The sequence below is a fragment of the Pyrus communis genome, chromosome 10 (assembly GCF_041283825.1).
Source record: "Pyrus communis isolate YQ-2024b chromosome 10, ASM4128382v1, whole genome shotgun sequence".
NCBI classification, from domain to species: Eukaryota; Viridiplantae; Streptophyta; class Magnoliopsida; order Rosales; family Rosaceae; genus Pyrus; species Pyrus communis.
This window is the reverse complement of record NC_142574.1, coordinates 21,018,479-21,041,709: the sequence shown is the minus strand read 5'-3', so window position 1 is coordinate 21,041,709 and position 23,231 is coordinate 21,018,479. Positions and strand designations below refer to the sequence as shown.

At 36.2% G+C, this 23,231-nt stretch overlaps 3 protein-coding genes and 1 long non-coding RNA gene across 5 annotated transcripts; 2 read left to right on the top strand and 2 right to left on the bottom strand.

Annotated features, from left to right (window-relative positions):
- Positions 1–592: 592 nt before the first annotated feature.
- On the bottom strand, positions 593–3,313 carry LOC148693699 (uncharacterized). The gene is made up of 2 exons (XR_015952646.1): positions 2,010–3,313; positions 593–973 (listed from the first exon to the last, which is right to left on the bottom strand). It is a non-coding gene; the product is annotated as an uncharacterized LOC148693699 (long non-coding RNA).
- A 7,703-nt stretch (positions 3,314–11,016) lies between these two features.
- LOC137727349 (uncharacterized) lies at positions 11,017–12,649 on the top strand. The gene has a single exon (XM_068466215.2). The coding sequence runs from the start codon at positions 11,127–11,129 to the stop codon at positions 12,381–12,383; it is 1,257 nt and encodes a 418-aa protein (XP_068322316.2). The 5' UTR covers positions 11,017–11,126; the 3' UTR covers positions 12,384–12,649.
- Positions 12,650–13,632: 983 nt separating this feature from the next.
- On the top strand, positions 13,633–16,372 carry LOC137727571 (galacturonosyltransferase 8). 2 transcript variants are annotated; one of them, XM_068466411.2, is made up of 3 exons: positions 13,633–13,925; positions 14,124–15,374; positions 15,748–16,372. In XM_068466411.2, exons 1-3 carry the CDS (start codon positions 13,761–13,763, stop codon positions 16,021–16,023), a joined length of 1,692 nt encoding a protein of 563 aa, XP_068322512.2. In that variant the 5' UTR covers positions 13,633–13,760; the 3' UTR covers positions 16,024–16,372. The 2 variants fall into 2 exon arrangements, with proteins under 2 accessions (XP_068322512.2, XP_068322511.2); XM_068466410.2 differs by having other exon boundaries at positions 13,635–13,931.
- A 739-nt stretch (positions 16,373–17,111) lies between these two features.
- Positions 17,112–21,134, bottom strand: LOC137727572 (nuclear transport factor 2). The gene is made up of 10 exons (XM_068466412.2): positions 20,937–21,134; positions 20,397–20,464; positions 20,157–20,294; positions 19,681–19,969; positions 19,287–19,594; positions 18,943–19,108; positions 18,363–18,484; positions 18,209–18,268; positions 17,920–17,980; positions 17,112–17,832 (listed from the first exon to the last, which is right to left on the bottom strand). The coding sequence occupies exons 2-10, from the start codon at positions 20,451–20,453 to the stop codon at positions 17,540–17,542; spliced, it is 1,494 nt and encodes a 497-aa protein (XP_068322513.2). The 5' UTR covers positions 20,454–20,464; positions 20,937–21,134; the 3' UTR covers positions 17,112–17,539.
- Positions 21,135–23,231: the final 2,097 nt, after the last annotated feature.

Sequence of the window (23,231 nt, the reverse complement as noted above, 5' to 3'; positions counted from 1 at the left end):
TCCCAATCGTGCAGTTGGAGCACTCCGCTTTCAAAATAAGTGGTGGTTCCAATCACCGACTTTTTTTCTTTTTCCTTTCTTTCATTGGATCAAACAGTTTAACGTTCACAGATAGTGGAAGGTATGTCTTTGTTTCTTGCAGTTGCAGATTTATGAAGAAGGACGAGAACGTGCATACGGTGCCTGCTAATCGTCTTTATAAGATGCAAGTTAACATGTAGACTTTATGTTATGTTAACTTATATGATGCAAGTCAATATAACATTGTGTAAAGAATAATTTTGGTGCCTGCTAATCGTCTTTGTAAAATTTAGTTTAGTAGTTTGATCTATTTGAACCCTTTCTCCTTTGTACAGAATATCTAATAAAAGTTAGTTGAAGCTGCATCATCTCTTATCACGTAATACAATGGAGAAGCTACAAGTGATGCATTTTACATTGGATATGAGGCATCAACAGCATTAAGATACGAGGCATCAACAGATTAATGCTGGATAGAGACATGGAGGTATGGGTAATATGGTTTGAACTTTCTATTGTTTAGATTTTGGTACAAAAGCAAATTTAAACAGCTCCACATGGCAACAAAATGCGAAGTAAGGGGGTTTTACATTTGATTGAGCTTCTGAATTCACTCTAATTAGATAGATATAAATATTTTTTCTTCCTTTTTGCCAATGTATGTACATTTTAATTACTACATCTATACTCATTCAAACACACTGCATACTAATAGTATACTCATTCATACACTCCTTTGCAGCTATGGAAAGAAGTATTAATGTTGTGGCGCGGCATTAAATTGATAAAGTAGTTCAGGTGGAATGGAAAAGTGTAAGATACATGTCAAGAAAAATACTAGACATTATACTCTGAAGCCACAAACCCTATCAACTCCATCTTTTATCTTGTTGCTTATTGCGTGGGTGCAGTTGGTTTCCTCCCTCCATTTTGGTATTGACTTCATTTTTCTCTGCAAATATATGTAGTTGATTTTGGGTGAGAATGACTCTCTTTTGTTTAACATTGTGTAATTGTAGTAAGAAATTACTCTTTCTTTTTCTGCTTTCATTAGATTTCATCATCAAAATCATTCAGCTTTCCTAGATCAATTTGACATCATCACAGTTATGCTCTTAGATTTTTTTTTTTTTTTTTTTTTTTTTTTTTTTTGGATACATCGCATTATATGTTGTTTATAAACTAAAAGTTTCAATGTGTGAAGGTTTGGGCATATGCCAAAGAGGGCATCATGGCTTGGACTTATGCTTCAAGAAGACTCATGACTCATCTGTAGTCGAAAAATCATAGTTCATATTTTAATTGATTTCCTTTTCCATAATTTCAAATGAACTTGATCTCACATATATTGAGTTTTGTATTTTCCAATTGTAATGCATAAAGTTGTGGCAGATGTCCGTATAACGGAAATTGTGAATTAGGTAGGTAAATGGGTTTGGAAAATAAGAAAGAGCACATAAAACCTATAGCCACTTACAAAAGAAATGGGAACGGGACCCCAAACATCACAGTGTATAAGAGCTAAGCTAGTAGGACAGTACTAGTATTGGAAGTAAATGGCAGTTTATGATTCTTGCCAAGTGCACAATCAGGACCGAAAAATGAACTAGATTGCCTATCATTGCATACAATCTTATTTGTATTTAAAACTTTTTTGAGAATGGCTAAAGAATGGTGACCAATTGTGCCAGAGCTGCAAAGATGTTTTGGTGGTAACAAAAGCTGAGGGAGAGTTGAATGCTGAGGGTGAGCCATAGAAAGGATAAAATCCATGACTACCAAGCCCCCGAAAAAGCATCCTCCCGGAAGAACGATCCTTGATTTTGGATCCATCACAATCAAGTGTTAATTTGCAATGATATCCTTTAAAAATTGATAGGCAGAAAGGAGATTGAACTTCATTTTAGGAACATGAAGTACATGATTCAAACGAAATATGGCAGTAAGAGCATGAATGACAGAGTTACCAATATGATGGATGGGCATACCTTGTCCATCACCAATGTAGACCTTGTCTTGACCATTGTAAGGAATTGGAGACTGAATAGCTGAGATATCATTTGTTATGTGTGAAGTAGCACTGAGTCCATGAGCCATGTAGGAGGAGAAGACTTAGGAGCTGTATGCACACAAATAGCATGCAGTTTTGCAGGAGGAATCTTTCCAGCAAAAGCATGATTCATTCTTTCAAGGCAATCAATGGCTTCATGTTCTTAGGAGTGACAAATCTGACATGGAACTTGCCATCCAGAGTTATTACGATTGTAATTTCTTGAGTTCCCTCTGTAATTACCAGAATTGTTGTAGTTGCCTCAATAGTTATTGCCACGACAATTGTTGCCACCAAAGTTACTACCACTATAATTTCCTTTCCCATGATTATTGCCATGACAATTTCCAGAGTTGAAATTTCCTGATTGTGCTGCATAAGCTTGTGGCATAGAAAGCAATAGAGACTATGAATTCTGGTATTCAGTGGCAAAAGCCTGAAATGGCTCACTAGCATAGGAAATTGGAGCCTTTTTCTTTCGATTCATGAACATTTCCTTGTTCAATAATAGGCCATGAAGTTCAACTAGTGTTGTTCATAAAATAAGAAGCATTATAGAATCAATAAAGGACTCATAATCATCAGAGAGACCATTGAGAGTTACAGCAATGAGATCACTATCAGATACAGGCGTTGCGTAGAATGAAGACGTGATCGAAGTTGATGTATGTGAGCAGCGGAAATTCCACCAAATCTTTGCAGAGTTCTCGAGCAGAGGTCACACCAACAGTGAATGGAATCAAATCTTCAGAAAATGTAGAATTAAGCCAGATAAGGTGTTTTGATCCTTTTCATACTAGAGATCGAATTCTGGATTAGGAACTTCAATGTTGCGGTTGCGGCTAAAAGCATCATGAAGAAATTGCGGTGGACAAGTCTCGATGCCATCAACTATTCCAGCCAAGTTTTAGTGATGAAAAATTAGGGCAAATAATGCCTTCGAAAAAATATAATTGTCTCTCTTAAGCTTCGTAGGAACCATACAGCTGATATTTGGAACTGTAATCGAAGAAATCGAAGGAGCAGAAGAAATCAAAGTGAAATTAGGGTTCATTTAAAAAGAATTGGGGACGATGATTTCTGGTTTCAGATGTGAAGAACTAGAAGAAGCCATTGAATCAAGATTGAAGATCACGTCGTCGCGAGAAAAAATTTCACAATTTTACAGAGATCACAAGAAGATCAAGAAATTCAAAAATCGTAGGAAGCGTATGATCGAAGCTGCGAAACTAAGAGGGATGATACACATGGAATGTGTTTGTTTTCATTGAATGAAATGAAATGTTACATCGGGGTATTTATACATTTCTTAATAAATGATTAGCTGTCTAATCAAATGTAACTAATTAATATTAAACTACAATTAGTTACAACTATGTTAATAACAAACTAGTTACACTGTGAGCTGTTATAAAGCTGACTGTGCAGCTAACATGGATTGGCAGTGATGATTGTGCTGCTGATCTGTGTCTTTAGGTGGCACAGGGAGAGAAGTGGTAAGGTTCGGATTTCATTTCACTCGTACAATTTCATCCCTCAGGACATAAGTTGTTTCTCTCGTACGATTTCATTTCACTTAAGATGATACGAATGATCTCCCTCTCACTTAAGACAATATTAAAACCAATTGAGATATAGCTAAGATGATGCAAAAATAGTGTCAATGATATGAAAATCATTCTCACATAAGAACGACATTCTAACTTACGATTCTCTACTACGATTTCATGTCATTCTCTCTAACAAACGCCACCTAAAGCGCCACACATTTTTCGTTTTAAATACTATACTTTTTTGACATTTATTCAGTAGCCAAACATGCGAAAGAATAGATCTGCCAAATGACTGTCGGTGCCCTTTGATTCATGATTCAGCTAGGAGAGTGACAAGAGACAATTAGATGGGTCCCATAGAGAGGTGAAAAAGCCAGGACAAGGATGCAAATGCATGGTCATGTACTTGAGTGACAATGATGGGACCTCCCATGTGCACCTAATTGGGACCTCTTCTGAGAGCTAATAGAGAGGATCCTCCTGATCCATCATCGTGGATCATTAGATTTTTGTTCAACGGTTACAATTATTATAACTTTAAAGGGATTCCCTGTTTGTAACCGTTGGATAAAAATCCAAAGGCTTAATGATGGGTCAGGAGGATCCTCTCCATTAGCTCCGGAGATGATCCAAATCCCACCTAATTGAATGAGAATACTTTATGAGTCTTCTTTGTAAGGATTTTAAAGATCTTCAAATTTTGTTTGTTCATTGTACATCGTGTGGCCAGTTTATATCACACGAAATTATATTCTGAATGCAAAACGCTATATCAACAATGTACTTGTAACATATCATTGATTTCCTTTACTAGATGTTAATTTTGCACCCACACCATTTTTTCATGATCTTTTATTTGCAATGTAGGCCTCGTCATTGACTTCTTCAGTGACTTGGTTTCAAAGAAAAAAAAAGAAAAAAAAGTTGGAGATGATAGGTGGTGCGATTTGTGGAGAAGTGGGAAGTCGTACATAATACATAGGATACTAGTTATGCTGTACAATGATTAATTAGCCTTAATTTGTTAATACATTCGACCGTTTGATAACTAATCGATGTCCCCAGGGAGCGCGGAGTTGCTAATAAAATGAGTAAGTTTACACGCCTTGAAGTGGGAGAATCTCCCTTTTTTTAATTTTTTTTATCCATAGGGTCAAAGCGGAGTTCAAACGGATTAGTACGCGTATTTTAGCTTCCACTGAAGATGTTCTTAGTAGGTTAATTTAGCCATGGACCATTCGATCTGTTGCATCCATTCATGATCTTAACTGAATATGCTATGTTAGGCCATCTCCAATCGAAGGGTCCAGATGGCCAGAAGGTCGAAAATAGCTCAAAAACCGTCTCCAACCGAAGGCTAGGCTAGAGAGCTGTGGAATCTGAGAGGATCCCATGGAATCGGAGAGGGCTGGAGCCAGCCAGCCAACTTGGGGCTGGCCAGAAAATAGAGCATTCTTGTCGGTTATAACCGACAGGAATATATTTATATTAAAAATTAAATGTATTCTTGTCGGTTATAACCGACATGATTGCTTAAAAAAAATTTTGAATACAACGGCTAGTCAGCTAGCTGTTGTATTCAAATTTTTTTTTTTTTTTTTTTTTTTTGGTTTTTTGGGCCAATTTTTTTTTTTTTTTTAATTCTTAAAAATTCTAACTTTTTTTTTCCTATAAATACCTAAACCATTCATTAAATTTAAATCCTAATTTTTTTGGTTTTTTGGGCCAGTTATCATTGTAGTTTTTAAATTTAAATTGTTGAATTTGAATTTAAGTTGTTGTAGTTTTTAAATTTAAATAATAATTTATGTTTGTCCCTCGGTTGGAGACAGTTTTTCGTGACAAGGCTAAAACGAGCCCTATGGGCCTTTGGCCCTCTGTTGGAGATGGAGGTAAATATAGTCATATACTGTTCATTAAAATATTAATATCTTAGAGAATCTTGGAGAGCCAGAGAGCTAAAACGAGTCATCTGAATCAGCCATCGGTTGGAGATGGTCTTACTGCTCCATGTTTAAGATGAGATCCACCAGGTTTTCATTGCCAAAATTATTACTGGACCTCCATAGCTTAAAGGAGTAGCTATAGTGGCTAGGTAAATTTCTACAAAACTCAAATGCTATCCGACATTCCGGAGGATACTTGCCTCCACCCTTTGAATGAGTGCATGTTCTTGTTCACTATTAATTCGTTTTCATCGTACAAAAGTCATAAGCGTATTCGTAAATTTTCTTAATCATTACCTAAATATTATCTGTAATAAAAAAAATTCGATCAAGTTGGAAATTCTTAAGTCGTCAATATGCATAAAAAAAAAAATTGAGCAGTATTACCAAAACTATTAATTTGCTCGATAAATATGAATACCTAAACAACTACTATGCATGTGCGAATAATTAGTAATAAACTTTCATTGATGGGATCTCATTAATGTATTAAGAAGAGATGGTTGGTTAGTCAAACCTTATTAAAAATGGCATACATAATTCGGTGGTTGTGGATGGGAAATAAAAGCAAGAAAGTTTCCAAACATGTTCTTTTTTCTTTACTACTTTTGATTAACCTAAAGTTACTTTTTAATTGATTATTTGTTAATGCTAGTTGCTACATAGGGGTGGATTCAGCTAAGATTTGGAGGGATTTAAAATTTAATAGATTGTAAATTTATGAATTTTGATGAAGTTTAATTCATTTGTAAATATTACATGTAAAATTTAGATTCAATTCTCGAAATCTCTAGGAGAGAAGTGAGATTTGTAAATGTTTAAAATATACTTCTTTTTTTCAAACGCTTAAAATATACTATGAAATCTCCTCAATTATCTCAAATTCCTCAACTTTTTAAAATTCTTTAAAATAAATTCTTAATTGAATACACTTGAAATATTATACTTTTTTAAAAATCTTAATTGAATACGCGAGATTTCTAATAAATTATCTTAAAATCTTGATTAAATACACGTAGAAATTAAAAAAAAATTACTTAAAATATTGATTAAATACTCCTAAATTTGTTTAAAAAATTAAGATCCCTCAAAATTTCAACCTAATGTGTCCCTCACTCTCATATCCTTAGACCAACTCTAACCCTTGGAGTAAGTTCTAAAGTTCTAAATTTTCCCTTCTATTCCCCCTCCCAAATTTCATTCCAACCCTTGTTCTAAAATTAGATTAAGTGCTAGAACTCAAAACAAACCCAAATACCAGCCAAGATTTAGCCCAAAGTGAGTGGTGGAGCCCAGTTGTGCGCATGGACGCACTAGAAAAAGGTAGGCCGAAAGCCCACCAACGCACACAACATGCCACAAGCGTTTTTCAGCCTTCAACGCCCAACATGGAGGGGTTGGGGCCCACTGTCAGGGCAGCTGTCAGCCACCATCATGAGCCCAACGACTCTATTTTTAATCTTACGGTTGGTTTCATTGGACCGTTGGATAACGGTCCATATTCAAATTATTTTTATAAAAAAATTCATTGAATCCAACGACTAAGATCAAATATAATCAAATCTAATACTACTACAAAAGGGGATATTACTGGCGGTGTAAAACCGACAAGAAAGACCAATTACTGTCGGATTTTTGGTAAAAATCCGACATTAAATCGTGCAATGTTGGATAGACAAACCGACACTAATACTACCGTCACCAAAAGGGTAATGACGTCGCTTAGCCCCCTTAATTCGCCACCAAGAAGCAAAGTAATATAAAATAAAAAAGAGCAACAACGTCGGTTAAAAGTGACATCTAAACTTACGTCGGTTAGAAGCGACGTTGAATTCTGACATGATGACGGTCCTAACCGACATCAAGCAACAATTAAAGAATTAAAATATCAAACCTGCTGTTGTCCATAAGCGACACCAAATATATTAATAATATAAAAAAAAAATCTGTGTCAGTTTTTAATTAATAATAATTAAAAAAATTATATAAAAATAATTCCCACCATATCTCAATGAAAATATAAATAATTTTAAGCAAACTTCATATTAAAAATAAAATTTCTACCAACTTTTTATTAAATTTAAAATTAACTACAATTCTTAAAAATGTACAACCCATACAAATTTTTTTCGAACTCTTGCAAAAGATTTTGAACCGGTTGTGTGGTTCATAGTTTTCAACTGCCGGTTATGCTTATTTTTTTCGGCAATCTCCTAAAAAATAAAAGAATTTATTAGACAAATTTCAAGGTATAATAAAAGAAATCATGAAACGTTTACCTTTGTTTTTTCTTTATTCCAATATGCCACCATCGGAATATTTCTGTAATCTCTAACCTCTGCCGCTACATGTTTCCAAAACGCACTAGAATTATCACTAATGCATTTTCCAGACGAATCAAATGAACAAGGCTGTTCTTTCCAATTCAGAATTGAGGGTCCGTGTCTTCGTTGAGTTGATCTTTATAAATACAGAAAAAACAATTAAAAACCAAGAAACAAAAATAAAATTTCAATTTAAGCATAAAACTAGTTAGAATACAAAACAAAAACTAAAATTAATAAACATAATAATTTAAAAATGAACCACCTTCGAGCTCTTCCTCTTTGAATTGGAGTTCCTCAGAATGTTGATCTTCAAATGGGGAAGGAGAAGAGGAAAAACTGAAAAGGAAGAAGAAAGGGACGCACATATGAAATGGGGAAGGAGAAGAAGAAAGATTGAAATTGGGGGAGAAATGAAAGCATGGATGAAATGGGAAAGAGAGGGGTTTAAATATGGGTACTTAGTTTGCATCGATTTAAACCGACATTGATTGACTGACGTCGAATTAAAAGTACATGGTGTCGAATTAAATGTACATAGCGTCAGTTAAAACCGACGCAAACTTGACACACTTTCTAACACTCTTTATTGAAAATACGGCATCGATTTAAATTAAAGTTGGTGTCGGTCGTAACCGACACCAACTTCTGACACACTTTTTGAAATTCACATAGTGTCGGTTTAATAAAACTTGCATCGAATTAAAAGATGATAGTGCCGGTTAAAACTGACACTAAGGGTGCGTTTGTTGCAGACTAGACTAACTTCAGGGATTAAGCTGGACTGGCTTAGACTAGACTAAGTTGGACTAACTTAGTGAAGCGTTTGGTGCAGTGTCGGACTAAAATAAAAAAAATTTAAAACTCTTAATTTTTTTTATTATTTTTAATTCATTTTTAAATTATAAAAATATCTTCTGCATTAGATTTTTTTTTTTAATATTCTGCAGCTTCAATCTACTCTTTTCTGGGAGGAGCTTACCCTTTCTCTCTCACAACCGTTTCCCCCTTTCCTCGTTCTCACAACTTTGCAAACGACACCCCTCTCCCTCTTTACTTTCTCTCACATCTTCACTTCCTCTTTCTCCCTTTTAGAACAGAGGTATTGGTGCCACTCGTCGTCAACAAAAACTCCCCCTCTCACAGCTAAGCAAAATGAACAAATAAAAAAAAACAACAGATCCCATGGCGCGATTTGGATTTTGGTGGTATTGGAACAACTAATGTGCAACTGATGGAACGATAGATGCACAACAATTCTGTAAATTTGCTTTTGTTTTTTGTTTTGAATTCTTCGTTGAATTTTTGAAAATGGGTTTCAAATTCTAGGCTGTTTCGAATTTTGGGTCAAATTCTGGGTTTCAGACTGCGCTATCTAGTTTTGAAAATGGTTGAGCAAGTGAGGAAGAAGAAGACAGAACAGGCGAAGCGGTGAGAGACGAAGTGAAGCTCATTGGTCTTAGCAGTCCGCCCAAAATTGGGGGGTCTCGCTAAGACCCTTTAGCGAACCCGTTAGTCCATGCGAGTCCCACTTTGTCCCATTAAAGTTAGTCTCTGCTGAAACCAAACACAGGCTTACACAAAAACTTAATCTAGTCTAGTCTAGTGAAAGCTAGAAAGGGCAAACAAACACACCCTAAGTCTCTTAATCCATTTCCTTGTGCAAAATAAGCGGGAAATTTCCCACCGAATATTTCAAATTAACTCAAAGAAAAAAAATAACCAGCTCTTTGTTTTTGTGTTATCTCATATAACACTTTAAGATTTTAATAAATAAAATTTAACTTGAATAAAATGTAATAGAAAACAGAAATATAATTTATTATAAAATATCATCACATACTAATTGAAACATAGTTTAATTAATACTTAAAATACATAAAATAATTAATATATTTATTCCAAGTCATCATGTGTTAGGTCGTCGTCGGTATTGACATAATTAAGTTATTAACGAACTCAGTAGGCAATGGTAATGATTCATGAAAAGGAGTCTTCCACACCAACCCTTGTATGGAAATTTCCACAATAAGTCCATTTTGTAGTAGTGTAATGGTAAAAAAAAAAAAGATCTAACAGCCACAAATTAAATCTAATGGCTAAAACGATTTAAAAAATTATTTAAATAAAAATTCACTCAAAAACTCTATAAAATTATTGAATCTTCAATATTTATTGGAATCTAAATATTTTTAGATTAAAATATTCACAAAATTAAATTAAGATAGTATACATAATTTTTTTTTTTTTTTTAAATTTTACTTCGGAAAAAGAAATTAGCCTAAATTTATTCTTTAATAACCTCGGGTTAAAAAATTTAAGCCAAAAAAGCTGGAGTATAGAAGTTGTTTCTAGGTTAAAACTTAAATTTTATGGGTTAAAAATTTTATATTTTACTCCAAGGATTGGAGATGGTCTTAGGCCTGGTTTGGTACTGAGGTAATTTTGAAAAAAACTGGTGTCAAAAAAAGCTGGGAGTTGTTTTTGTGTTTGGTAAATATTCAGCTTCAGCATTTTTTCACAGTTTTGGGTGGAAAAAAAAGTAAAAAACAAGAAGCTGCAAAACCCAACTTTGAAAAACCGGTTTTTTTTCACATGTTTTACATAAAAGTTTACCAAACACTATAATACTGCTTTTTTTTTTTTTTTTTTTTCAAAAGCACTTTTACAAAAAAGTTTACCAAACACTTTGCTGCTTTATTTCACAACTGCTTATCCAGCAATACCAAACCAGCCCTTAAGCCTGGTTTGGTACTAAGGTGATTCTGAAAAAAGATGGTATCAAAAAAAGCTGAGAGCTGTTTTTGTGTTTGGTAAACATTCAGCTTCAGCCTTTTTTCACAGTTTGGGGTGAAAAAAAGCCAAAAACAAGAAGCTGCAAAACCTAGCTTTGAAAAACTGGCTTTTTTCACATTTGTTTTACATAAAAGTTTACCAAACACTATAATACCGTTTTTTTTTTCAAAAGCACTTTTACAAAAAAGTTTACCAAACACTCTGCTACTTTATTTCACAACTACTTATTTTCACAGCACAACAGAAACAGTTTTTTTTCAAAGCACAGCAATACCAAACCAACCCTTAGGATATTAATTTCCAGTCTATTTCCTTTATTCACGCCGCTGTCACTTGCAATTTCACACTCTCTCCTCTCTCTTACTCAAACAAAACACCAAATCAATATCCATTCATCCATCGATCCTTCTCAAATTTTCTTTCCTCTCTTAACATAATGTCAAAATTTTCTTTCCAACCAAACACGTCCAAGGAAACCAAAATCTCCAGTCTTCTCGCTGACTTGTTCAGTCTTTGTTTCTGCATTTTGTCACACCCACTTTACGTCTCCTACTTCATTTTTTTCTCACCGTACCTCCTCAAGCTCCTTTCTTTTCTATCTCCTCTCTTTGTCACCACAGCTCTTCTTGTGTTGGCTTATCTCACTGTCCAAAACGATGTTGCTAATTCCGATTCGTCGAAATTTAAACTGGGTTGTCTTGTCACCGCCTACCAAACTGTTTTGGAAGGGTTGCAGAAGTCTAAAGTTGATGATAGTGATGGTGGTGATCGTGATCATGATCACGAAGAATTTCGGTCTTCTGTGGAGCTCGAAGTCTATAAAATCGTGTTTGACACACCGACGTTCGAAAGCAACGAGACCCCAGTTGAAGAAAATTGCTCACAAGTCTTTGAAGCACAAGTTGAAGATGTGTCAAGTCATGAAGCTGATGGTGCTTCTGATGTTTTTGATGCTGCAAGTGATGTTTTCGAAGACAAGTTCGAAATCCCAGCTGAGGCATTCGTACAAGAAGAAGAGAATTGGTCAGAAAACTTGTGCACAAAGGAAGAGGAAGAAGAAGTGATCAGGCCACCACCAAGCACAGAATCCAAGAAAGTTGAAGAACAAGAAGGAAAAGAAAAGAGGCCTGTGAGAAGAAGAGAATCCAAGGATTATTTGGGTGATGGAGGTGAGTTAAATTCCAAACTATCCATGGTAAATTCTCAAACCCTAGGATCAAATCTTGGGGAATCCAGGTTAAATCCCCAAACCCTAGGATCAAATGTTGGAGAATGTTACTTCAACACGAGTCCAAATCTGGGAAGTTTTGGATCAATGAGGAAAGAGAAGGAGTGGAGGAGGACACTGGCATGCAAGCTTTTTGAGGAAAGGCATCAAAATGTGGATGGAGGAGAAGGAGGAGAGGGGATGGACATGCTTTGGGAGACATATGATGAGACAGAATCATTAAAAGTGGTGAAAGGTAAAAAAAGCAAGTCAAAGAAGGGGAAAAATGGGAAAGTTGAGAGCAATGATGAAGAGGAAGAGGGAGAGTTTGATGGGCAGTTGTGCTGCATGCAAGCATTGAAACTCTCAGCTGGGAAGATGAATTTGGGAATGGGGAGGCCTAATCTGGTCAAGTTTTCCAAGGCCCTAAAAGGGTTTGGATGGTTGCACCATGTCACCAAGCATGGCAAGAAGGGGCATCACTGAACCGAGTAGCCTAGAACGGTGTTGCACTCGTCTCTCTTGTTTTTAAGTTCGTATCTCCCTTCTAACTTATAAATTAGAGCAGTTTAGAATATAAGTCGTCTTATAAAAAAGAAAAATTAGATTTTTGGAGTTACTTTGGTTAATGCTAAATTCAAGTGGTAATTTTTGTGTGTACATGGGTAAGAGTATCACAAGTAAATATGTTTTGTGTGTTCATGATCTAATGCTTAAATTAACTATAAAATAAGTTTGTTCCTCTGTTTCCATCATCTCTTTCTCATCTCATCCTTTTTTATCAAGTTTTCTAGTTACCAATTTTATTTCTATATAAAGTTTATTAAGAAGTCAAGTCATTCCCCCACACCTTTATCGAGTGGTTTTTATTTTAATGGCTTGGATCCATCATTTATCATTGTGCATACATCTAGCACATATAGTGAGTGCATAGAGGTGCTTTGATAATTTTCTTGGTAAAAAGAGGAAGGCCCCTCACGGTAAAGTCCTTGGTTCTCTAATAATGGAGTTAGGAGGATGCTCTTTTAATGAATGCTCTTTTAATGATGGAGTTCCCTTGGGTTATAAAATGTCACATGATATTTGTTATTGTTTACAATGTATATAAGAACAAAGGAACAAATTTCGCATAGAGCAGGGGTTTTGGCCTAGCTAAACCTCCTATATTTATAGGAACAAATTTCCTTGATGCCTAAGTCTGCCAAGTTGTAAAATTCTAATAATATTTCAATTCTTCAACATATTCTTAATATATTCGGAAGTATTCTCGGCCGAGACTCTATTGGCGTTAAGTCTTCGCCATCTTAGACTAGGATTCTAAACCTAAATTGATTATGCAATTAATTGAACATTTATCCAAACATTAATCATGATCCTGAATATTTCTCTCATCCAACAATTTATAGTATATGAATTGAGTGGATGCAAAATCAAATCCAAACAACATAGCAATTTATGTTCAATGACTAGTGATTACTTGTTAATTGACTATGTTTTCTTTTCTCTTTAGCAATAACTGAGGTTAATTAACAATTAATTAAACTGATTACTGTGTGGCAGATTAATAAAGGAAGGTAGAAAATTAGGAAAATTCCACTTGAGAGATAATGCGTAGTTAACTAATTAATAAACACCCAAATCCCACTAACCAACAAGTGAAAAGTCAAAATCACAGGAGTTACATGGGCCCCACATCATTAGATTTTAATAAGCACCGCCAAGTCGCACTCGCCGATCCGCGTTTTACAGTTAATAATTAACAGAAACCAAAAAAAATAAATCAAAAATAAAAAATTAATGTCAGACCCCGTGTCCGACACTGAGTCTGAGTGAGATTCTCACAGAGAAGCCGCAGATCGAAAAATGGCGAACCTTCGATTCTCCGGCAGCAGTAGAGGAGCAGCCGCGCGGAGCTCCGTCGTGTCGTTCAGAGTGCTTGCCATGGCCATTGCAGTCGCCGTTGTCTTCGTCTTCTCACTCTCCTTTGTCTTCACTTCCCGAACCGACTCCTCCGATCTCGGCGACTCGGTAAGTGTATCTCTACTACTCATCATTCGCACTTTCACTGCTTCTCTGCTTCATTGGAGTTTTAAGTTCCCGATTTTTGTTTCCGGATCCAATCGTTTCGATTTTCGGTTTTCGTTCCCGAGCTGGAACTGGATTAGTACCATAATTTTTATTTAAATCACAGCAATGTTTGATGTATTGATGGTAATTGTGAATTAGGGTTTCGATTCCGGTTCATTTGGTGGATTTGGATCGACGAGAAGGACCGTGCTGGCTCTGAAATCGGATCCACTGAAACCCCGGCTGGACCAGATCCGGAAGCAGGCGGACGATCATCGGACCCTAGCCCTAGCGTACGCGAGCTATGCGCGGAAGCTGAAGCTCGAGAACTCGAAGCTGGTTCGGGTCTTCGCCGATCTCTCACGAAACTACTCGGATCTCATGAACAAGCCCGCCTATCGCGCTCTGTTCGAATCCGACGCTCTCAACATCGACGAATCGGTGTTGCGGCAGTTCGAGAAGGAAGTGAAGGAGCGAATCAAAGTAACCAGACAAATAATTGCTGAAGCGAAAGAGTCTTTTGATAACCAGCTCAAGATTCAGAAGCTGAAGGACACCATTTTCCAAGTGAACGAGCAGCTGACGAAGGCTAAGAAGCAAGGGGCTTTCTCGAGCTTGATTGCCGCGAAATCGATCCCCAAGAGCTTGCATTGTGTGGCAATGCGGCTAATGGAGGAGCGAATTGCGCATCCGGAGAAGTACACTGATGAAGGGAAGCCAATCCCGCCGGAAATTGAGGATCCCAATCTATATCATTATGCTATATTTTCGGATAATGTGATTGCAGCATCAGTGGTGGTGAATTCGGCAGTGAAGAATGCCAAGGAGCCATGGAAACATGTGTTCCATGTCGTGACTGATAAGATGAACCTCGGAGCAATGCAGGTTATGTTTAAGAGCAAGGACTATAATGGGTCACATGTTGAAGTGAAGGCTGTGGAGGATTACAAGTTTTTGAATTCTTCATATGTGCCGGTGCTAAAGCAATTAGAGAATGCGAAGTTGCAGTCATTTTACTTTGAAAATAAGCTCGAGAATGCAACCAAAGACGCAACAAACATGAAGTTCAGGAACCCCAAGTATTTGTCCATATTGAACCATTTGAGGTTTTATTTGCCGGAAATGTACCCAAAATTGCACAGGATTCTATTCTTGGATGACGATATAGTGGTTCAGAAGGATTTAACTGGTCTCTGGAGGATTGATATGGATGGGAAGGTGAATGGGGCGGTTGAGACATGTTTTGGGTCATTTCATCGGTACGCACAGTACATGAATTTCTCACATCCTTTGATTAAGGAGAAGTTTAATCCCAAGGCATGCGCGTGGGCTTATGGAATGAACTTCTTTGATTTGGATGCTTGGAGAAAGCAAAATTGTACTGCTGAGTATCATTACTGGCAAAATCTGGTAAGAGATTACTTTTCTTTTGGTCAAATTTGTGTCTAGAACTTTTACATTTTGAAATCAATATTGTGGTATCTCATATTGTATATATGCAGATCTTGTAAAAACTGTTTGATTGTGCATACTGTGCATTTTGTAGTTTTTGTTGTTTCGAATCTGCAGCTTTTAGTTGCCGTACTGGTATCTTTAGGGGATCCATGGTAAAGAATGTACCTCCAGCTGCAGTGAAAGGAGAAGGGAAACGTACTCATAATGCTTATTAGATGCTATCATGTCATTCTTATGAATTATTCTGTTTTGCGATATCTCCATTAATTGTGTGTGTTTTTTCCTATCTATTAAGTAGCACTGACTAGGGATGATGATCTCATTGCAGAACGAGAACCGTAGTCTGTGGAAATTGGGGACACTTCCCCCAGGTTTAATCACATTTTACTCGACAACAAAGCCACTAGACAAGTCATGGCACGTTCTGGGACTTGGCTATAATCCGAGCATCAGCATGGACGAGATTCGCAATGCTGCAGTGGTGCACTTCAACGGGAATATGAAGCCTTGGCTTGATATTGCCATGAGCCAGTTCAAGCCACTCTGGGAAAAACACGTCGATTATGATATGGAGTTTGTTCAGGCCTGCAATTTTGGCCTCTAAATGAATCGGGTTTGTTGAAGCTCTAGTTGGAGGATCTGCCAATGCTAGTCCTACAGCTCGTAAGCTATCCCTCTTTTGGATTCCATTGTTGCTCGTTGCACGTTTACTAATTATTCATAGTATAGGGACGATATGCATCAATCTAAGTGTAGCATACCTGTTTTCCATGTTAATCTAGGTCTTCTTTTTATTGTTTCATACAACTTAAAGTTCACTTGGAAGATGATAATTACTGAAGTTGGTGGACATTTACGGTAAACTGCAAAATACGTCGCTTCTTGTTCGTCCATTTCTTGTCATATCATTGTGACATTCGTCTATTAAACGAAGTATCCGAAAATTATATTTATCTTCATCGGCTATATGATGTCTCGTCTAACAATGGCATAATTGCTACTTTGTCATAACACTGCAGGTGCGGCTACTACTTACTACTAAATGCTTACCAATTTCCCCAAATTTAGTGAAATCATAAGAATCTCCTGGTCTGGATTACCAGTGCGTACAAATTGTTAAAATTGTTTAGCTTTATGTGAATAGAAATCCCTTACATTTCTTTTCGGCACGAGACTGGAGACAAATTCTCGTCGACACTGGAAACGAATTATCGCCGAGGAAAGTCATCGGAATCGTTCATCTGATTTTGATGCTCAAACGTTTGCTACCTGGAGTGATTTATTATTCAAAAAGCCTGAAAGTGCAGTCATACAAACGAAAAAAATTTGGCCCATATATAAGCTTTAAAGAAAACTGAAAACTCAAAGTTGGCCGATGTACAGGCTTAACCACCATCGGATCCACCGCCACCACCTTCTGATTCGCCACCGACAAGTCAAGGCATAGTTACGATTCTCCACCAACGGATCAAACCAGAGAATGCGAAATGGAAATAGATGTGTTCAGCATCCTGTTATCCGAGTAGAACCCAAGAAGAGAACGTACGAAGAAGCAGCAAACCCTCCATATAAGTTGTTCTCCTCCTGATGCAATCTAATCGGTTATTCTTTTGACTTTAATTCTAGGAAGCGGTCATTAAATTCATTTAATTTTGATCTACAAAACCATAGAAAGCTATAAAATCAATGACAGAGATCAAAATCATCCGCAAATATTATGGCCACATAGCAATCACGGAAACATACAACATGGGATGGGACAGCCATTACAACAAAATATAAGCACTTTGAAATTTTGAACCCCTATTGTCATTTCCATTTCCATCCGCATAAAGACCAATGGCGCTACAAGTACTTTATCCAAAATATACTAAGCACAAAATCTAACACCTCTATCGCCTCCAAAATAGCTCCGATATAAAAACCCGAAAAGAAAAAGAAAAAAAAAAAAAAAAAAAAGGTCAAGAAAATCCTAGGGAAATATCCTAGGTGGTTGGTTCATCCACAAAACGATCAGAAACGGCCCTCTCAGTGCCTACCCAATTACTTCACCATTGACAAAAAGGAATAGAATTTAATCGCTCTCCGTTTGCGACCAAACTTCAAAAGTTGAGGCGTTCTCAAGCTGAGGCAGACACCTGTGGTACTGTGCTTTTCGCTGCTGCATTAACCGCTACCCCACCAGAACGATTCACACGAGCACCATTGTCAGACCTCTGATATCCATCTCCTCCACGGCCCGATGATCCTCCCCTATTGCTACTCCTACTTCCATAATCAGACTTGAAATCGCCACGACCACCATTGAAATCGCCACGACCATAAGCCCTACCACCTCCATAGCCTCCACGTCCTCTTGGTCCCTCAGTCCTGTACCCGTTCCCATTTCCCCTTCCGGAAAACCGTCCCCTCCCTGCATAAATAAAGGGACGAGCATAAACAATTAGAAACATGAAAGCTAGAAATAGACACATAATGTTGAACACAAAATTCAACTCACCTCGAGTTGATCGCTTTTCCTCAACAAAAACTTGGCGTCCACCAATCACGATGGGTGAAGCCTAAAAACACCAACGCAAAAATATTATTAGCACAATAACTTCAAATATACAAGAACATAAAGACTTGTTATATCAAAGGATTAAATATAAACGCATTCAGAATTCACAAGCAAATTTCTTGTGTCATTTGCTATTCCGTAGGGTTCAAAGAAATACAGCAATAGATATGTTCAAGCGTCCAAGATAGCGAATCATAAAAAGGATAGTGGGTCAATGTCTGTTAAATACCTCCATCGCACTTTGCACAGAACTTGCAGCCTCAAATTCCACGAAGCCAAAACAGAACCCCTGTTGAAATGATGAAGAGAACGTTAAGTTTATCATTCACAGAAGGATTGCCAACATCAAACAACAGAGAAACTTGAGTTGATAAATCACAAACCCTTAAAATTCTAACTTGCACACCATTCTTCTTGATCTGTCCAAATTTCTTAAACTCATTCTCAATTACAGTATTTGTACAATCCATTGGCAGACCTTTAATGTAGATAGAGTAACCTTCAGCTGTTCAAGAAAACAAAATTTACAATTGTATCAACTAATGCAAACATACGAGATGTGTAACAGAAAGTACGTCTGCAACAACCTAGCCAAATAAGGCTTTTTGGCTACTTTAACAAAAAAAATGCAGAAAAATCAAGCTTCAACGAGTTAGCTAAATGATCAGCTATCTTAACTTTGTGAACAGTCACTAGCTAGATTTAGCTAGGAGATAGAGTTAAGTTTTTGCCAAACATTAAAAACTATAAAAGTGTATTGTTTGGAGGCTTCAATAGAAGAAAAAGGGCTTGGGGTGTTAAGTTTAGGAAAAAATAATATTAAAATATTTTAACTTAACCTAAAATGGCTGGTATTGTTGGAAGTGGTGGCTAGCCAAATTAACATTTGGGTCATTGGACTAGCTAAAATAACAAAAACGTAGCAGTATTGTTGGAGATGCTCTAATACAATGAACTTCTCACCTTCGGGCTCTAAATTCCCATTTTCTCTGGCATTGGGGCTGGATACTATTTCTGAAACTGGAGCAGATATTGGAGCAGCAGTCACTTGGTGCTCCTGCTTCTTTGGGACAAACCTCATGGGTGCCGGAGTAGAAAATGGGACAGTACCCTCCTTCATGCTCTTAAGCTGGAACAAGTGGTTTAAGACCCTGGATGAGTATGAACAATAACAAAGAAAGTAGAAAAGTACTCTTTTTGCACAAATTTATTACAAACTAATGAGAAATGTAGTACTACAACCAAAAAAACATATATAACAGATGTAAAGATCTAGAAGCATGAGATCTTGCAAAACAGCTGCTTACAATTGAGGCATAAGACTTCTTCGGTGCTTCAACTTTAGAGTTAGATTCAGCTTCAACTTTGGAGTTGAACTCAGCCTCAACTTTGGGGTTGGATTCATCTTCAACTTTTGAGTAAGATTCAGCTTCGACTTTAACCACCAATTGCAAATCATCAGGAATTTCATTGACAACTTCAGGTTCTGGTACTGCTTCCTCTTCAACTGAAACTACTCCATTTTCAGAAGGTTTGATTACTTCCTCCTTGGCAACATCCTCAGACACTGCAATCACAGGCTCTGGGACATGATTGTCCTGCAAAGCAGGAGCATCTGCAAAAAGAGTACTCTCAAACTCAAATAGATTGAACCAAAACTACGCACTTAAAGATTTAAATAAGAATCATTTTAAGCCATACCATGTTTGGGGGTAATAGGAGGTTCAACTTCAACATCAACAACCAATCCATTGTCCTCATTTTCAGGGGTGGAATCTTCAACATATCTAAAGACATCGTTCAAAACAAAGTAGCCTACGTCTTGTGGTGCCAAGAAAAAACTTTGAGTAAATTTCTTCCTTACAAGGTCCTTTCCAGTCAAATACCCAGTGACAAGAACAAATACTCCTCCATTGTAAGATTCCTGAGCATCCACAGTCTTGATATTTGCACTGAGCTCTCCGTAATCAAGTATCTTCTTGTTGATTTCCTGCCCAATAAAATGTAATAAAAAAGAACAAAGGAATCAGATTCTCACCATATTCAGTGGACAAAATTTAAAGATACCCACAGCATAGGCATCTAGGCCCCAAATACTGTACTTTAGTAACAATTATGAATATGATCTGACGTAAACACAAAGTTATCTTAAAGGTAGGGTCTTGGAAGGAGCTTACCTCCATGGTGGTTGTAATGCTCATGATCCCACCATCTCCCGGACGACCAAGCTTACTAATATCTTGGTAAAATCGATGAACAAGCTCTGGGGATTGTTCCAAGATATTGTAGTACTGAAGAACAAAGGCATTACCGACCTATATTTAACAAAATGTACCGTTCAAAATCAGTTAGCATCCATCAGAATCAATAAGGTAATAATTCATTCACAACTATTCATGTACAACATCAATACATACAACATCGGCAGTAGGAGTGAGGCTTGCAGCTGGGGCTTGCTGCACCATCGTTGCCATCTCTGATCAACCTCCAGAAACCAAACAAAAACAAAAACATTACATGTAGAACCCTAAAAATTGAACTAGATCTTGAGAACAGAGATACAAAAATTTACCAGCACCAAAAGAATTACACTTTGTTCTTTAAAAAAATACAAGTAAAAAAATAAATCAAACATATTTTCGTCAATTTAACTGAAAACATATTAACATATACGTATATATATAAATATATTCCTCAATTTAAATACATATTTTCCTAAATAAATATTAAGTGAAATTCAGCTCAAGTTCGTACACTAAAACATTTAAGCAATAAATTAAATTAAATTAAATAAAAAAACTTTGAAGCTCTAATCACTTCACTACCAGCTAAAGCATACGAGTTCAGATTTGTACGAAACAAATGGAGATCTAAAGCGAGCAAAATTCAACAAAAACACAGTTGAAAATGTGAAAAGCGTAATGAAATATGTGAGATTTGAGGGGAGAGAGAGCTACCTGAGCGCGGATCGGCGGAAGTGAGGTGAGAGAAGAAGAAAAGGTAGGCGGAGCTCAGCGACTTCTCTCACCTCCTCGGCGGGGTTTGGCGGTTTCTAGGGTTTTGGGTGGATCTCCAAGAGGCGCGAGAGCGTTGGTACAGGAGGGAGAGGGAGAGGAATTGAGAAAAAGGGTTTTCGGGTATTTATATGAGAGTGGGAAATGGAAAATTTTAATTATTTTTTGTTTCTCTTGTATAAATTTATATATTTTTATTATCTAATTTCAATTATATTGGGACTAAGAAATAATAAAAAGATGAGCTTGTACTACGAGTAGTGATATTCCTTTTCACTTATACGTGAGAGATTTTAGGTTCAATTTTCGCATAATGATGATTTTGAACTATATTATTGTTAATTCATTCATAATGTAGATAATATCATTTGTTTAAAAAAAATAATTAAATAAAAGTTCAGCTTGTCCTTGAGTGTCCACGACCAAGAACATGTGTTGAAATACCCAACCAGAAAAATTTGAGGACAGAAAATAAAACAAAGGTGGAGTCCTAAGTGCAATTTTTTTAACCTAATCCTCATTGGATAAAAGAAAAGTGAATCATGATTGTGATGATTGTTGTTTCAAGCATACAGACAAACAGTAACTCCTTAATTAGGGTACTTTAAATATATAAGGGCATGTTACTTCCTTGAAATTGAAACGTCATAAATCGAATGATATACTGTTTAGTCCTTGGATGATATGATATCTAATTGTTTATATATAAAATATCTAATTTCATGGTCGGTTAAAATTTAAAATAATACTAATATCTTGCGTATTCATTTATGATAAATAAATAAATACGTCATAAGTATATTTTTTGAGCTTGAGAGATGGAATTCTTCGGTTACGCCAACCAATCTGCTAACTCTTTGAATCGATTGATCAATAAGGTTTATTTTTATTCATTTATTTATTTCATTCTTCAAATCATTTTGATTATCTTAGGATGAAAATTGTTGGCACAAACGGAGCCAATTAAGGCTTACTAGGGCAGATGCTCCCACTCAAATAGTTCGTTTGTTTGGTTGCAGACTACAGTTATATAATATTAATGCGTTATCTTTGAAAACAATAGATGTATCTAATATCCAAAATCTATTCATAATACTTATACTACATATCCAAAATTATATATGAGCAAAAATGTTGTTGTTCTATCATTTAAACCGAAAAAAAACCCCTCTCTTGCCTATCATGTATTAATATTTTTCTCATCACTTTGTCACTTTCCACTACTATATTGAAATTTTTTTAATATTGGAATTATGATACAACATCATTTGAAATTATCCTTATTATCATATAGGTATAAACCATACTACAATAAGGTTTTCTTAATTGTTTTTTGGATTGCCCCCACTAGAAGAAAATTCTAGCTCCGTCCCTGATTGTTGGGGTTAAAGTGTAAATTTTAATGAAATATGTCACTTAATACTATGGTCACTTCTAAGGGAGAGATTTTTTATTCGCGTCTCATTTGATCATAAGTTTCATACCAATTTATTTTCCAACTCTATTAGTGTAAATATATCATTGTATAAAAAAAAAAAAAAAAAATAAAGTATTCTAAACTCGAGAGTAGAAAATTAATATCTAAGCATCAAATTTTGGAAGCTAATTACATTTCACACCTTTCATGTTTTGAGTAATTTTCAAAATGAATTACGAGATATTAATTTTGCTCACGTTACTCCTTAAGATTTAAAAATTATCTCGTTACACACCTTGAGCCCTCAGCAAATATGCTACTCTATTATTGTGTGAGCCCAAAAACATCATTAGCTGGGGTACCCAATCAATCTATCTTTGGGCCCTCCATCAGTGCCATGTAGCCTCTCTTGAATGTTCGTGTGATAGATGTCATTTTATATTTGTAAAATATTATTAACGCTTTAAAAAAGTTATTTATGTATCACGAAAAGGAAATCGATATCTTTTTTTTTTTTTTTTTTTTTAACAGGATTCTGATAATGAGCCGGCTAATTCTAAAATAAACGACGCTCTCACGCTCTCATAATTCCTCCTTGAGAAATAGAAAGAGAGAACCATCCTCGGAGGGTTTGTTTACTTCCTGTTCATCAACTTCCTTGGACACTGCAATCCCAGGCTCGGAGACGTGATACTCCTGCAAGGCAGCACGAATACTCTCCAACTCAAATGCCGCACACAAAAAGTACGGACTTTAACATGAGGAGCATGAGGAGCTTTAACATCAACAACCGATTTTTCCCCACAATTTTCACATCTATA

What these genes read in the sequence shown, in the direction of transcription:
- LOC137727572 (XM_068466412.2), bottom strand. Translation starts at nt 20,453, where the DNA reads ATGGCAACGATGGTGCAGCAAGCCCCAGCTGCAAGCCTCACTCCTACT. An exon ending in TCCTATTACCCCCAAACATG is followed by an intron (nt 19,595 to 19,680) that starts GTATGGCTTAAA and finishes CTCTTTTTGCAG; the next exon opens with ATGCTCCTGCTTTGCAGGAC. An exon ending in AGAAGTCTTATGCCTCAATT is followed by an intron (nt 19,109 to 19,286) that starts GTAAGCAGCTGT and finishes CACTTGTTCCAG; the next exon opens with CTTAAGAGCATGAAGGAGGG.
- LOC137727571 (XM_068466410.2), top strand. Translation starts at nt 13,761, where the DNA reads ATGGCGAACCTTCGATTCTCCGGCAGCAGTAGAGGAGCAGCCGCGCGG. An exon ending in ATCTCGGCGACTCGGTAAGT is followed by an intron (nt 13,932 to 14,123) that starts GTATCTCTACTA and finishes ATTGTGAATTAG; the next exon opens with GGTTTCGATTCCGGTTCATT. An exon ending in ATCATTACTGGCAAAATCTG is followed by an intron (nt 15,375 to 15,747) that starts GTAAGAGATTAC and finishes ATCTCATTGCAG; the next exon opens with AACGAGAACCGTAGTCTGTG.
- LOC137727349 (XM_068466215.2), top strand. Translation starts at nt 11,127, where the DNA reads ATGTCAAAATTTTCTTTCCAACCAAACACGTCCAAGGAAACCAAAATC.